We start from the raw sequence: 14,891 nt of genomic DNA, 5'->3' as shown, positions 1-14,891 counted from the left end.
GTGAAATTACTTGAGTACAGCATGGCTGTGATTTTGAATAACAATGCACTTTATTCATTAGTGGACAGGACAAGACAGTGTATTGGCATAAGTCTCAACTGAACAGCAAATCTTTGTTCCTTTTTCCAGTCCTTTAATTTTCTTTTTTATCGCCACGCAGGCATAAATACAATGGGACTGTACAGAATTGGAGGGGTCAACTCCAAAGTACAGAAGCTGATGACCACAGTCTTTTGTAAGTATCATTTAAATCAGAAATAAATAACATAATAATATTTTCCCACTCACAGTGTAGAAACTACTATTTTTTAAATTAACTTTTTAAAGCATTAGTGTATAAACAGCTCATTTTGACAACCATCTTAAGTTGAATCTAGAGCTTTAGCAAACATAATGTGACCCTGCAGAGTGAGGAAAGAGGTCCTCCTTGTGGTGTGACAGTGTAACATCCATCTGACCTGATTACTTTGTCATTGCCTTATTAGATGAAGTAAAAGGTTATTTCAGACTTTCCTCTTGAGTCTCTGTACACAAGAAGAAAATCAGTGTTTCTAATGCCCATTTAAGCAGCCTGTCAGGTTGTATTGGTTCCTTCAGGGTGATTACTTACAATGTGTTTCCAATAGCATCCAAAGCACCTGTGGATATGGACCTGGATCCAGAAACGTGGGACAACAAAACTATTACCAGCGGTCTGAAGAATTACCTCAGGTCAGCTCGCCCCATCAGCTGTCCTTAGCTGTCAGGGATCATCATTATCTCCATAATGCCTCTTTGAAACCTTCCTGGTGTTAGTCATGCATTCAGAATTACCAATGACTCACAAAAGAAAGTGCATTCAAAAGACCTGTGTCATGTCAAAAAATGACAATTGTTGTCTTTATTCACCAGGTGTCTCTCTGATCCTCTAATGACTTTCAAGCTCCACAAGGATTTTATCATGGCTGTCAGTAAGTTATGAAAAGTGTAATACCTACAATATGGTAGATATTTTCCTACAGCTCTCTTTCATTTTATTATTCTACATGAAAGAGATTGTTAAGTTGGCAGAGCATGGTCAAATTCAAAACATACACCAGTAATGAAGCATGCCATCTGTTTACTGTAGAAAAGGTATATTTAAGAATATCTAATGGTAAATTGTGTTTGTGGCAGAAGATGAATGGGAAAATTGTATATTTTTATACTTATTTTGATCAAATAGAATTTGTATCTAACCTAATTGAGTTTGAACTAAAATACATTTCTAATGTATTAAAATTAGATAGCTTTGTGCGCACTGCATCCAGGCCCTGACAGTGGGGAAATCAAATGAACAAAGACTGAACAATTTCTGTATCACATAGCTCTCATGTCATTTCACACTGAGACGTTAAATTGGTTTATTTGCTTATTTTTACACATCTAGATATGGTGTCTCAAGTTGATTTGGAATTTGAAGAGTTTGAAGAAGTTGATGTGTTTTTTTCCCACCACAATTTGAAGTGGAATTTTCTATTTATGTACATGGAATTCATGTTTAGCGTGATCAAATCTTATGTTAAATGTTGATGCATAGCCACATTCATATTGGTCTGCTATTACCATGTCAATATAGTAATTACAATATAATATTAAATTAGCCTGATCATAGTCACTGTAATACTTTACAATTTTAATAAGCCTCTCGATCCTTTTAAATCGGTGTGCCTTTCCTCAGAGTCAGATGACCAGAACTACAGGGTGTGTGCTGTCCATGCTTTGGTTCATAAGCTGCCAGAGAAGAACAAGGAAATGCTGGAGCTACTAATAAAACACCTCGTCACGTATGTAGTCCTGTAATGAATCTGTTACACTGCAGCCCTAAAAACAGAGAGTAGAGACTGATTAAATTGTCTTCACAGTTCACAGAGGACACTTTAATGCATTTATAGGCGTCTCTAAAACTGTCAGTACCTGGTAGAGAACAAAACTGTCACCACAGTTCGGTTAAGAGTTATCATTATGGGCGTATCAACAGAGAACAGCATCTTATCCTTGTGTGACATGCATTTTCTCTACCTGCAGAGTTTCCACACAAAGCCAGCACAACCTGATGACAGTGTCCAATCTGGGCGTCATCTTTGGGCCCACTCTGATGCGGTCACAAGAGGAAACTGTGGCCGCAATGATGAATATCAAGTTCCAGAACATAGTGGTGGAAATACTTATTGAGAACTTCATCAAGGTGAGTCATTATTTGGCTTTGGACAGACAGTATGCTTATAATTATACCTGTATCATCTAACCAATACAATGTACATTTGATTCTTACTTTAAAGAACTGAGAACACTGAATATAGATACCTCTGGTTGTATTATACCTTATAGCGGGTGTAATGTAACCAGGACAAGGAGATTGCTACCTCGGTATAAAATGTTTGGCTAAATCTCTCTTTGTTGACAAAATTCTGGAGTGTCATGATATAGATCGCCATTTAATCTCTGGGTAGCGAGAGTCTTAACATATTGGTTGCAAACTTCAAAAACTCAATTTAAATACCAGTGTGTATTGATAAGGAATGCTCTGATTGTGTAGTTGTGTTGAATAATCAGTTCTCCTCTCTGGACTTCCAGATCTTCCACCAACCTCCGGACCCCAATGTGCCCCTGCCCCAGCCCCAGAGCCGGCCTGGCTCTCGCAGGAGCAGGGCCATCTGTCTGTCCACTGGGCCCAGGAAGCCACGCAGCCTCTACACCCCAACACTGTGCCTGGCTGATGCAGAAAGTGAGTACCAAAGCAGAAGTTATCACCACAGGTCATCACAATCACATCACAATTTCCCAAAACCTGTCAGTGGCCTTTAATATCAGACATCTGCACACACTGCATCACCACATTTCTGAAAGATTCACCTTATATTAGCTGTAAGTATTTTTAAATGGAAAGCCACAGTCACTTCAGCAGGTTTTAATGAGGCCCTTGTATGCCTCTTCTCTGGTCCCTGTATAGGTGACACTTTCAGCAGCAGTCCGAGCAGCACACCTATGGGCAGCATGGAGTCTTTGTCCTCCCACTCCTCTGAGCAGAATAGCTCTTCCAAAACAGCTTCCTCTGCTCAGGTCAAGGACAAGTTGCTCCTGGACCTCCGCCGAACGCCATCACAGCTCTCAAATGGCCCCAGGAGTGCTGTATGTGTCAGCAGCCCAGAGTCTAGCTCCAAGGAGGATGCAGGGCGTACAGATGGAGAGTCAGAGGATGCTCTCAGTCTGTCCTCAGTCAGCACCGCGCCCATGCTGTCTCCTGCCCCCAAAAAAGCCCCCCACTGCCGCCCTGACATCAGGCCAGCACTGTTGAACCGCTCAGCTGCTCCCTCTCTGAAATCAGTGCATATATCTGAAGGTAGGATAATCGTCAAGTAATGCCAGGTTAAGCTTGCCTTTCATTAATTCATTGATTTTGTTTCCCTTGCATGGAAAGAAACGTGATGAACGTGTAATTTGTTTTATGACAGAATTCATAAACTGGATGGTTTTAATGTTATAACTTATCCCACAAGGACTTAATACTGTGAAAGAGCGACAGCACCCCTTTACTTGAGCATAATATAAACAGCAGTGTTAAATATGATTTACAGAGCTTAGATACTTAGTGTGTTGTGTGAGCTGTTTTAGGATCAAAATGTTGTGTCTTTGTGTCATTTACAAAGAAACAGGAGTTATTATTTGTGTGTCTCCCTCAAGGCCGCAGGAGCTGCTCTGGATCTGTCCAAAGTCTGTCAACACTGGAGCCAAAAGAGCACCCAGACCTTCCACCAAAACAAATGATCCGCCGCAGGATGGACATCTCAGTCAGCAACGGCTACCAAAGACCTGGCTCAGTGTAATGAGTTTTAAAAATCTAATAATTTTACTCATTATAACCTACCACTTCTAATACTTATCATGTCAACTGCAGTGTAATGATATTTCATTTCATTATTACTCACTTAAAACGCAGTACTAATAATGAATTAATAGTATTTATCTATCAAGAAGAAATGTCAAACATTCACTGGTTCCAAGCTCTCAAATATGAGGATTTGCTGGTTTGTTTATATCGTTGTGAATATAAAATCTTTGGATTTTGGACTGTTGGTCTGAGAAACGTAGATAATTAGTTATTATAGTTATAGATATAAATAGAAGGGCAAAATGTATGTGTGCAGTTTTCTGTGCCCCAACAACATAACAACAAGTCAATAATGCTTGAAGACAATAGTTCTGCAGCATTCCTTTCTGGCTTCCTCCCTCTCTCTGTCTCTCCCCTCTGAGTCATCAGCCTCCTCTTTCGTCTGCAGTTTCTAAGATCAGATGAGTATGTGTTATGAGATTTATGTTTTTTCCTCTCTGGTGGGAGAGCTGGCTTTAATTACGCTCTGCCTGCTCTGGGGTTGATGTGACCCAACAACAGCCTGCACTCGTTCTCTCGGGACAAACAGATTGTTTGGCTTGTCATATCTGAGAAGTCAGTCACACGGTCTCTCAAGTAGTTTCCTAGCACCCACCCAGCTTGCCCTAAGCTCTGTGGTCCCCTTGACTCTGAGGTTGTTGCATGCAGGGTCAAGTGCAGCCCTGTTATATAGTTCTCAACTCAATAACTCAATTCACCACCGTGCTGAAGCTGAATTCGCCCATAGGAAGGAAACCTCCCATACTGTGTTGTTATACCTTTAACCTTGTTCTAAACAATGAGAAGTATATGGTATTAGAATTTTAATCAGTCTGAACATCTGATCACAGGACATATTTTCCTATGGGTGACTTTAAAACACTAAGTTTTTCAGCTGCTTATTTTGTCCTTGACACAATCACATGAAGTGAAGTATAATGTTTTTCATATTTTTTCAGGGTCGCTGCCAGAGCACTGCTTTTTGAAAATACCTCTTCCTCACAGTCTGTTCCAGTCGGAAGGTGCTGTAAAAACATGACTCCATCTACAACATTTTAACATAATTAATCATCACTGTCATCTCCTTAAAATCTGCCATGACAATGCCTGTTTTTGTTGTCTTTACTAGAGATGCCAAGGCGATGTATTCCTGTGAGGCAGAGCACAGCCATGAGCTCAGCTTCCCTCAGGGGGCGCACTTTTCAAATGGTAAGCATAGCCAATACAAGAAGAACATTATATGCTTCAGCTGACAATTACTTTGCTGCAGAAGTGCTCACAACAGCACAAATGCTTTTTTGCGTAGGCTGATATTTGAACAGTGTACACAGACAGTCTGTTGTGTACTGGCAGCACACAGCAAGGACTTGGCTAATTCCCAGTGTTATGTGGAGGGATGAAATAATTTTGCTTTTAGTGTGACACCCCCATATGCATTGCTGAAACCAAACAGCCCCTGGATTTTTTATTGCCTCTTGCCTTTTCCATGAAGAGATGACTTGGCCCGCAACCAGTGCAGGCAGGTCACTGTAACCTAGTAGTGGAAGGCACCAGAGCCTGTTCCCTGTTAACGGAACCAGCAGCCAAACGCCAAAAACGTCAACAAACTCTCCTTATCAGTTACCAGCAGACCTTAGAGAGTATATTAACAGTATTTTCTTCATCCTTATCCACCGTATCTTTGCTAGATAGCTTTAGCTGATCATTAAAGGCAAAGATTAACTTTATTTTTTTATGGTTGATACTGTATGTGTGTGAGTAAGGAAGATGATCCAATCCTGCTAAGATAATATAAAGAGGGACTGAATTTAAAGAGCAGTCTGACCCCAAGTATGCTATGTTTATTTTTCTGCCTATTTTGCTGCTATTCACCAAGTCTTTGAAATAATGTAACCAAAGACAGGCTCAGTGCGTCTAATCAGGTTTCACTAGATTAAGAATCTGCTTCTCTCCTCTTATTAGACTTATGCATTTTTTTTTCTCTCTTTTTGTCCTGTAGTCTACCCCTCTGTTGAACCAGGCTGGCTCCAAGCAACATACGAGGGAAAAACAGGTTTAATCCCTGAGAATTATGTCGTCTTTCTCTAACAAACTGGTAAACATTGCATCTTTTTCATGGTATCCATGGAAAAATTAATACACACAATCGGGTTGACTGTTGTAAGGAGTTCCTGTTATTGCTGGTAACTAACATTTCTGCATTTTATATGCGGTCTTAGCAGATATCAAGCAGTATAGTATTTGCTTTAACACTGCTAGAAGTTCGAAGTCCAAAAATGACTTCATTGTGAAATGTTTGGGGAATCTGCAGAGATTAAGAAAGTAAGAAGAAATAGGTATGACATTATTGTTACATGTAAATGCATATATTACCCATCAACTGCACTGATGTTTTTAGTCCCAGTATTAGCAGAATCACAAAACAATCACATCCTATTTCACAAGATTTATTCTCAGAAATATATTATATTTTAACTGCCCATTAAATCAACATAACACTTTCATCAAGTTGCAAATGAAAATCTGTAGTTTCATAAACATTTTGTATTAACTGTAACTGAATACACTGTGATTAAAAATAATGATAATAATCTAATCTATTAGAATCCATAATGGGTTTGCACCTTAACTTTCATGTTTATGGCCTGTGATCATTGATCATCCATTGAACCTGCTCACTGCTGCAGTGCACTTTCTGGTTAGCTACACAGTACTGTACTGTACAGTACAGTAATGCTAGTGAGCTCTTCTGTCGACGCTAATCAAAATATTTACTTCCTGTAACACTTTATTACTATAAATTATCACATCAAATATATGCCGAATGTAAAATGTTTTTTTTATATAATGTCATGAATGCTGTGTCCGTGAGGTGGAGCCTTCACATTTAATGCCTGTGGTACTGTACTCACTGGTACACTGGTGTACTAGTAATGACAACTAGACATGTATCAAATTATATTATGTTAAAGATGCTATTTCATATTTAATTTTTACAGTCACAACATTTCCAAAGTACAAAGTTCATTATTATCTAAAAAGAAAATAATCAACATCTTCAGTTATTATAAACTGAAAAATCACTCCAACGTAAGACATTCTCTGGTGTCCGAAGGTATTTGTGATCTTGTACTTTCCAAGATTAGGAGGTTCTTTTCCATTTACATCTTTAAGAATGTCAGGTGGCCTTGACCATTGATGCTGGAATAACACTCCCTTGCAGTCTCAATTTGCAGGAGCATATCACAGAAATTATATCCATATCCTGAATATGTAACATTTGACATACTTAAATTTTATACGGCAAGCTTGTTTCCTTGAAGTCATCCACTGTGTCTTGGAGGTGCATAAACATGTCTATAAATAAACAGTGATTTATTAGACCTGTGGTCCAAATTCTTTATCACAGTTAGTGAGTTTAACTTGTGCTTACTGCAGTGAGAAACTCTGTATTCAACATGTAAAGAAGGCTGAATAGTGAGAATGTGTTGTAAATGTATTAACCTTTGGTAAAATATAGTTGTCTCTTTGTGTTCTACTTTCCATGTTTTTATTACCTCTGCCAGGGAAGTTACATTTTGGCACATTGCTTTGTTTGTTAACTGTACAACTAGTAACAGATTTCAGTTAAAAATTATTTAGAGAAAGACCATGTGCGGAGGAGAAAGGGATTAATTATTTTTACAGATCTGCTGATACAGAAATTATAAAGGATTTCTGTATATTATGAAATGGGGCTTTTTTGAAAACATTTTCTAATTTTTAATTAACTACTGCATTCACTTGAATTAAACCTGTCACATGTATCCCATTTCTGTCATTGTGTGTATTCTGACGCAGATCGAGATGCAGATTTTTATGTTCTGTTATGAAAATAACACATTTTGGGCATTGTGCAGCCTTTGTGGAGATGTGCCCTTTTTTTATTAGTTATCTTCTCATTTTCCCCTATAGGTGCATTGAGTCACACAGCTGCTAACCCTAAAATAATTTGATTAGTTAAAGTGGCAGATTTCAGTGTCTCCCCTATTTGTCCTCTACTAAGAATAAAATGTTTGTGAGAAACACTGATTTTTATGTTTTTGTGTATTTTTTCTTGTTGGCAGCTTCAGTACAAAAATTAAGTATCTTGTGGTTTTCCAGACCTACTGTGTATCAGCTAATAAATACCATCTGTACACAAGTTGTAGGATAGGATAGGAAAGGGTGGATATACCATAATTATACAGAAGAGCTTTATTGATTGATGCCTCTGAATTCATAATATTAAAGATGGTCTGTACTAAAAAACATAATTTTTAAGGAATATGTTCATTCTGTCACCTCTTAAAGTAAAAGGGTAAAGACCATTAGAGGCAATTTGGCAAAGTATAGATGACTGACTACAATAGTGAAAGAATCCAGTAATTGAAAGATCAGTAATCCATTCACAAGATGTCTCTGCAGAGTTGCGATGTCTGTGCTTGCATCACTTGGTGTGGAATAAGAGGGGCCTCACCATGCCTGCCAGCACCTTGGGAAGCTGGGAGGCAATGACTTCTGTCATCATCTCTGGAAACTCCACTTTCATGGCGTCTGCCTGGATGAAGGTGCTCAGACAGAACAGGTTGACCTTCTTCACTATCTGTCAGAAAAGAGACATTCATATTTGTCTTTGTGCTCATTGCAGTAACAGTTAGACATAAATTAATGCTGTTGTACTCAGATTTAAGAGGGAGCCTACATCATGCATGGCATCCATCAGTTTGGTGAGGTGGTAGAATCGCTGTGAGCTGGCCACCAAGCCCTTCTCCCTCATGTGGATAGCCTTGGTCAGCTCCCGGATGTAGTTTTGTCTCATCTCTTCAAATATTGCCTGACTTTTGAGTCCCTCAAGAGGCACTGAGAGCAGACAGGGCACTTACACATTAAAAAGAATTTCTCTGAGCTATGCACTTTTAAGTTTAGACAAATAATTAAAAGCTAAACTAACTAAGGAAATGTAACAAAAGTTGGCACTTTTAGTGCAGTTACTGTAAAAGGAGGACTTGATAGCAACTGATGCATAAATCTTGTCAAGGTCCATTCACCCTGCACAACACTCCCTTTATTGTGCTGCTCTACAGTAGTTAGTTGTCATCAAAGCATCATGTCTGTTTGCAACACTGTATACTGAGTGCAGACAAACAAGAAGGTCAGCATAAGGTCATCTTGAGTCAAATTCAGTAAGTCTTCTGTCCTTTACCTGTGTTTAGTAATATAATTGCTTTCATGCAGAGAAACTCCTCACGGGTAACTTGAAGATTTGCAAACTCCTGAGGGATGAACTGTATGGCCAGGCAGAGGTCATAAATCGGAGATCTCCTCATTTGCTCCCTGACAGACAAAAACATAAAATTGTCGGTTTCTTTTTTTTCATCCAAAAGCATTGCCTTTTGAATGGATACATCGGTGGCATGTCTATAACCTCTTAATTAAGAATGATTGTGATTTAAAAGCCAATTCAAATTGCCTACTTTATGGCGCTTACTTACTGACTAAGAACAAGATCAGGTGCAAAGAACAAATACTCGCTAGTGACATTCTGAAAGGAGCGCCAGCCAAGAGAGAACACCATCAGGTTCATCCACGAGTACTGAATGAGGGTCATCTGATCAGTGATGTGAAGATTACGAAACCCTTAGAAAGAAAAGAAAATCCTATATTAGAGAGCGTTTCATTTGTCAGCATCTTGCATCATGGACAAAGATTTTAGGAAATCATATTTTATTTTAACATTCCAACTTCTCTCATATCCAATATTCATGGGATTACAAAGCCTTCTATCTCAGTTAGTATTTAAGGCTGAGACCTTCAGCGAGGCCTGCCAGTGGATCCCCATGGTGACAAGTGTGGTGACCCTGAGCTGCAGAGAGCTGTTACCTGGCAGAGACTTAGACCACTTGACAATCCACACCAGTTGTTTCTCACACAGACGGTTGAGACTATTAAGCAGAAGATGGGAAACATCGGACTGGGTGTTGTCATAACCACTGTACACAACCTCTGGTTCGATATTTTCCAGGACATTGATGATCTGTTGGGAGAGTTGCACCTCACGAATGCCTGGTATGCAAGACATAGAGGTCATGGCCTGATTGTCACTGGACATGGCCAAGTGGGACTGGAACATCAAGGACGGGGCCAAACCCAAAGCTTTCAAGGCCCCAAAACGCTTCAGCTTCCTGCCTGTGACATGAATACAAGGCCTGGTAAGATTTGATGACAACGAGCACATTTTGTGCCCATAACAGAGTTTCAGTGTTTTTCTATCCATGTCAAGTAAATTCATAATCTGAGTCATGAAATTGCTCACACCTGCAATACCTCTGCTAGCAAAATAATTCTGGAACATTTTAATTCATTACTGTCTTTTGGTCTGTGCTATGCTAATCGTGTGACTTAGTGCCAAGAAGTTTCATTTATGCCACATGGGTGTATAAGCTCAGTGCAAAAAGAAATACAACCAAATGGTACCTCCGAGCATCATTCCTGCTTGATAGCACTTTCGGAGACGACATGCAGGGCAATTTTTCCTCCGGATTTTGTCCACAATGCAGTCATTTCGCCCAGCACAGAGATAGCTATGATGGCCTGTTGAGTGAAAGGGCACAGTCAATGGATATAATTTTAACAGTACTTGATTTTCAAATACGTAGGGAGAAGGAGAAGAACATAATGAGAAGAGAAAGTGTGGAAGAGCTCTTGACTATTAACATGGCTACTCCCTCCACACAGAAACAGTGTTCTGAGGAGAGAGTTAAAGAAGGAAATTAGATGGAGGCAAGGCTGTGAGGACAGAGTGACATGGCCATGGTGAGACATAGTGGCTCTTACATATCTCGTGTGGCAAGATAACAAGAAAAACAGTCCAAGACGAAGAACACTGTGAACACTGCTCAGTGTGATACTGTTGCTAATGACCTTTTACAACTACCATAGAAGGCCAAATATGGTTAAAGTGAGGTAACTTCCTTTCAGTCACTGTAGACCTGTGATAGCTGATATTAAATTAATATTTGGCCAGTTACTCCTACTGTAATTTTGCTCTCTGATCACCAGAAAAAAACACTAAAGACATTAGCACACAAGGCACATTTTCATTTGCAGGCACTCTAAAAATCAAGTATTACAAAATCCAGCATGTATAATCGAATATAGTAATAACAGTGGGCATGAAACTACAGTACACTTGCACCAATAGGTTAGAAAAAAACAGATACACTGTTCCAGTGTAGATTGGAGTAAGGCTATGAAAAACAAAAGGGTGGGGGGCTAATAAAACAGTCACTGTCATTGACCAGATGTTAAAAGGCATCTTGAAATAGAATAAAATCTGAAAAGAAGCTTTTAAACTGTCTGCTGTTCCCGATGACTTAGTGTTTTCCCTTTCCTAACAGCCTTAACACAGTAGCCTATTTATGTGTCTTGGACAATATTTGACTGAAGGCAAGTACAAAAAAGACAATAAAAACCTAGAACTAATACTTGAAATAATTTGGAAGTTAGGATTAAACATCTCCACAAGTAGGTAAAAGGTTTTGTTTTCTCACCTTCAACTGCTCTTTTAAAAAAGACTTTACAGCTCCCGCAGGTTAGGACTCCATAGTGACAACCAGATGCCTCATCACCACAGATCACACACATTCTCTGAGGTGGCATACTGAATAAAGAAAAAAATCGATGAAATGTACAGTGGGCCTACATGAAATAGGCTTACTTAAAAAAATAAGGGGTATCAGAGTTTGATCCTTATTTGACCAAAAACAAAGCAATAACTAAATGATGCTTAAATTAAGCTCTTACATTAATGATGTAGGATACTTGTTTAAAGCTTATTTAAGAGGCATCTTTATGTTCGCAAGTAAGCCTAAAAAAGGACCGAACATTATATTTCTACAGTTACTTCAAGGTGAACGTTTATAGTAATTATATTGCAGTAATTACCCGGGGAATGTGGTAAAGGGCGATGGGTTCCTCTGAGACAGGGCCTGGTTCTGGATCCCATCATAGCCGCTGTGTGAGAAGGGGTCTTCGGTCACCCCTGCGGACTGGCACCAGTACTGATGCTCAGCCGGAGAGGTCTGAATCTGCCAACGGGGAACCTCGTTCTTGAACATCATCATTTGCGTGGTTGTGTGCCTGTTGGCATCAAAGTTGATAACAGCCTTCCCGGGCGAACTATCCCTGGAGTCAGCCCGGACCTGGCTTAGCGCCGGTAGCTGCTCTGACTGGTTCAGGTCGATCAGAAAGGTTGGAGATCCTTCTAGCCCCGGTCGAGGAACCGCCGCTGCCGGTGTGAAGCTTGTCGACTCACCCTCACAAAGCCCCATCTGCTGCTTTCTGTCAGTGTCACAACAGGTGTCAAAAACAGGTATCTCCGATGATTGATCAAAGTTGGGACAAGGGGTGTCCATAATCACAGATGGGTCCTTTTCATCTTTGATGAACTTACACGCTCCGGTTATCGAGGAGAGACTTAAATTTGCGCCTGGCAAACTTTCGGATGAGGCCACATTCGTCCTCTGAACATTTACAAAGTCGTCCCAAGGTACACTGTCACACTTAAGATATTCACTGCCACGGTCATAAAAATGTTTTCCATCAAGTACGTTACACTCTTTGAAAACTGCGCCGTCGACACTTGAATTTTGAACGTGGATCAGTGTTCCGGCGATTCCAAAATTACGCATGGAATTTAAAGACTGTGACTCGTTAGATAATTTAGTATTACTGTACCCAGCTTCAATCAAGTCTTTCACTGTTGTATTGGTGGAATCAGCGATCGAAGTACTGATGGTGCTCATCCTTTCGTTTATTTTATTTTCCATTTTCTGAACCGCGACGCGCACAGCAGAGACTGGAGTGCGCCCGGAGGCTGGACGGTGTGTGATAAACTGTGGCTCAGACTTTCTTGTAATCCTCCTCCCAGTCGAGGAAGGCTGTAACTTCGCCTTTCTTTAACGTAAGACTCTATTCCATATAATTTAGGAGCTGTTCAGAAAAGAATTATGACCTCTTTCAGAAAATAGATCTGGCATGTTAAATCAATTACAATATAATCCCTTATTCGGTTGTGGGTGTCATGTTTCAAAGTTGAATGGATATTATTTTCCTTGTTCACAGATTTCCAATAGCTTTTCTCATTCAGACTAAATAGGCAATCCTCCAAAGGTTGCAGGGGAAGAATCAATGCAGAGCCAGGCTAGAGAAATGTACACTTACATTTACAGCAGACCTACAGCAAAATAGCCAGCCAATGAGGAGAATGAGGGATGGATCACTTCAATGTCAATTGTCATTAGTCTCCACCCCATTCATAAGAGTGATGCACAACATGACCACAATTTTGGCCAAAACACTTTCACTAAGTTAATAATTATCCCAAAACTCATCCTTGCCAGCCCTGCTGAATTCAGCAGGTCAAGACCCAATTTTATTTGTCATTATTTGTATTTTATTATGAATGAGTTCTATTTCAGCCATGAGAATAGGGTTGCATAGTGTTTGTTTGTAACCAAGACCAAATTGCTTCTGTCCCATTTGTGCTTTGAAGCTTTATTTACCACTTTACACATCATGCAAACTGAGTGGCAGTTATAAATTATAATTGATATTTTGTAAATGTTTTGTTTTCCTGAAAATGTAATTTTTGTTGTTTCTTTTCTTTTTCAGATCTTTTCCATTTTGGCACATTTGCATCTATTTAAGGCTGCTTAAAAATGAAGTTCTCAATTTAAGCATTATATGTTTGACCAAAAGCACACAAATAGCCTTTGTAAAAGAAGAATATTTATCTACACATCTTCTGTAAGGTGGTCCTCTATATTTCATAAGGACATTGTGTCATAACAGCACTCTCGATTTCTTTGTAATCTGATTTACATTTCTGTTTTTTTCCTAGATATCAGAGAACATTTCACTATTCATGATAATCAGTCTAGTCGGGATGTTGCTAATGCATGTAGTTATGATGCACACACAGGCCTTGGCCCTCTCTCCTGCGTCATCTGTTTGATATCAGAGAGAATTCTCATGCTGTAGCCTACATAATTCTTTGATAACAGTTACACATTCATACACTGAACAAAATTATAAACGCACACTTTTGTTTTTGCCCCCATTCATCATGAGCTGAACTCAAAGATCTAAGACTTTCTCTATGTACACAAAAGGCCTATTTCTCTCAAATATTGTTCACAAATCTGTCAAAATCTGTGTCAGTGAGCACTTCTCCTTTGCTGAGATAATCCATCCACCTCACAGGTGTGGCATATCAAGATGCTGATCAGACAGCATGGGTATTGCAAAGGTGTGTCTTAGGCTATTTCTTTGAGTTCAGCTCATGATGAACAGGGCAAAAACAAAAATGTTGTGTTTTTAATTTTGTTCAGTATATCTACATGATGTGTTCTTTAAATGGTGTAATGGTCTAGTTTCAGAAAAGGTTGCAAAATGTGACGCTAATGGCTCATGGTAGACCATCAACAGCCTTCAATTCTTGTGTAATACCATTTTGTGTAATCCCATTTTCTGGTACTTTTTAAATCAGCTGTCTAACATTATATACACATGGGGTAAATGGGCATCTCACTGGGCCTTGTAATGTTAATCTTTTTCATCAAATGTTTTGTGGTTATTTTATCAGTGTTACTCTTGTAATAACTGCAATGTTCATCCCTTAGTCTTCCTTTCTGTAAATGCTTCACAGTAGCTGTGTTCAGGGACTGCTCAGCTAAGTCTGGTAGTAGGGTTTACTCTGCTGGGCTGACTGTAGACTGTAGATAAGCTGTTTGTCTACCGGTCAGACTGTTCTCAGACATTTGTCTTGCTTCACTGCAAGCGTGAGCGAGAGCACAGAAGCATCTGCTGCAACTATTTCAAAAACCCATAAACCCTCTGATAAGTGAGGTGAAGATAATCAACATAGATTTTAATTATATTCATTAAACATTATGCTTAAGTGATCAACATTTTAATAAAA

At 39.4% G+C, this 14,891-nt stretch overlaps 2 protein-coding genes across 6 annotated transcripts in view; one reads left to right on the top strand and one right to left on the bottom strand.

Moving 5' to 3' along the window:
* Window positions 1-7,960, top strand: part of LOC119882672 (rho GTPase-activating protein 42) — a 61,430-nt gene extending 53,470 nt beyond the window's left edge. For 2 of the 4 annotated variants that reach the window (XM_038692830.1, XM_038692828.1), the window contains 11 exons: window positions 161-235; window positions 627-711; window positions 892-950; window positions 1,700-1,805; window positions 2,047-2,206; window positions 2,596-2,746; window positions 2,960-3,361; window positions 3,703-3,841; window positions 4,849-4,911; window positions 5,019-5,098; window positions 5,889-7,960. In XM_038692830.1, the coding sequence (XP_038548758.1) occupies window positions 161-235; window positions 627-711; window positions 892-950; window positions 1,700-1,805; window positions 2,047-2,206; window positions 2,596-2,746; window positions 2,960-3,361; window positions 3,703-3,841; window positions 4,849-4,911; window positions 5,019-5,098; window positions 5,889-5,977 (1,409 nt within the window). In that variant the 3' untranslated portion in view covers window positions 5,978-7,960. The remainder of the gene's footprint in view (window positions 1-160; window positions 236-626; window positions 712-891; window positions 951-1,699; window positions 1,806-2,046; window positions 2,207-2,595; window positions 2,747-2,959; window positions 3,362-3,702; window positions 3,842-4,848; window positions 4,912-5,018; window positions 5,099-5,888) is intronic. The other 2 variants (XM_038692829.1, XM_038692831.1) reach the window with 1 other exon arrangement.
* A 147-nt stretch (window positions 7,961-8,107) lies between these two features.
* pgr (progesterone receptor) lies at window positions 8,108-13,065 on the bottom strand. 2 transcript variants are annotated; one of them, XM_038692832.1, is made up of 8 exons: window positions 11,855-13,064; window positions 11,461-11,570; window positions 10,385-10,501; window positions 9,791-10,096; window positions 9,403-9,547; window positions 9,114-9,244; window positions 8,613-8,770; window positions 8,108-8,513 (listed from the first exon to the last, which is right to left on the bottom strand). In XM_038692832.1, the coding sequence occupies exons 1-8, from the start codon at window positions 12,736-12,738 to the stop codon at window positions 8,358-8,360; spliced, it is 2,007 nt and encodes a 668-aa protein (XP_038548760.1). In that variant the 5' UTR covers window positions 12,739-13,064; the 3' UTR covers window positions 8,108-8,357. The 2 variants fall into 2 exon arrangements, with proteins under 2 accessions (XP_038548760.1, XP_038548761.1); XM_038692833.1 differs by having other exon boundaries at window positions 8,422-8,509; window positions 11,855-13,065.
* Window positions 13,066-14,891: the final 1,826 nt, after the last annotated feature.

The sequence above is a fragment of the Micropterus salmoides genome, unplaced genomic scaffold, assembly GCF_014851395.1.
Source record: "Micropterus salmoides isolate LMB-PRFRI ecotype aquatic unplaced genomic scaffold, ASM1485139v1 Ms_hic_scaffold_3, whole genome shotgun sequence".
NCBI lineage: Eukaryota > Metazoa > Chordata > Actinopteri > Centrarchiformes > Centrarchidae > Micropterus > Micropterus salmoides.
The sequence above is the reverse complement of the archived record's forward strand: the minus strand, read 5'-3'. Positions and strand labels throughout refer to the sequence as shown.

What these genes read in the sequence shown, in the direction of transcription:
- pgr (XM_038692832.1), bottom strand. Translation starts at nt 12,738, where the DNA reads ATGGAAAATAAAATAAACGAAAGGATGAGCACCATCAGTACTTCGATC. An exon ending in CCCTTTACCACATTCCCCGG is followed by an intron (nt 11,571 to 11,854) that starts GTAATTACTGCA and finishes TTCTTTATTCAG; the next exon opens with TATGCCACCTCAGAGAATGT. An exon ending in TGATGGATGCCATGCATGAT is followed by an intron (nt 8,514 to 8,612) that starts GTAGGCTCCCTC and finishes CTTTTCTGACAG; the next exon opens with ATAGTGAAGAAGGTCAACCT.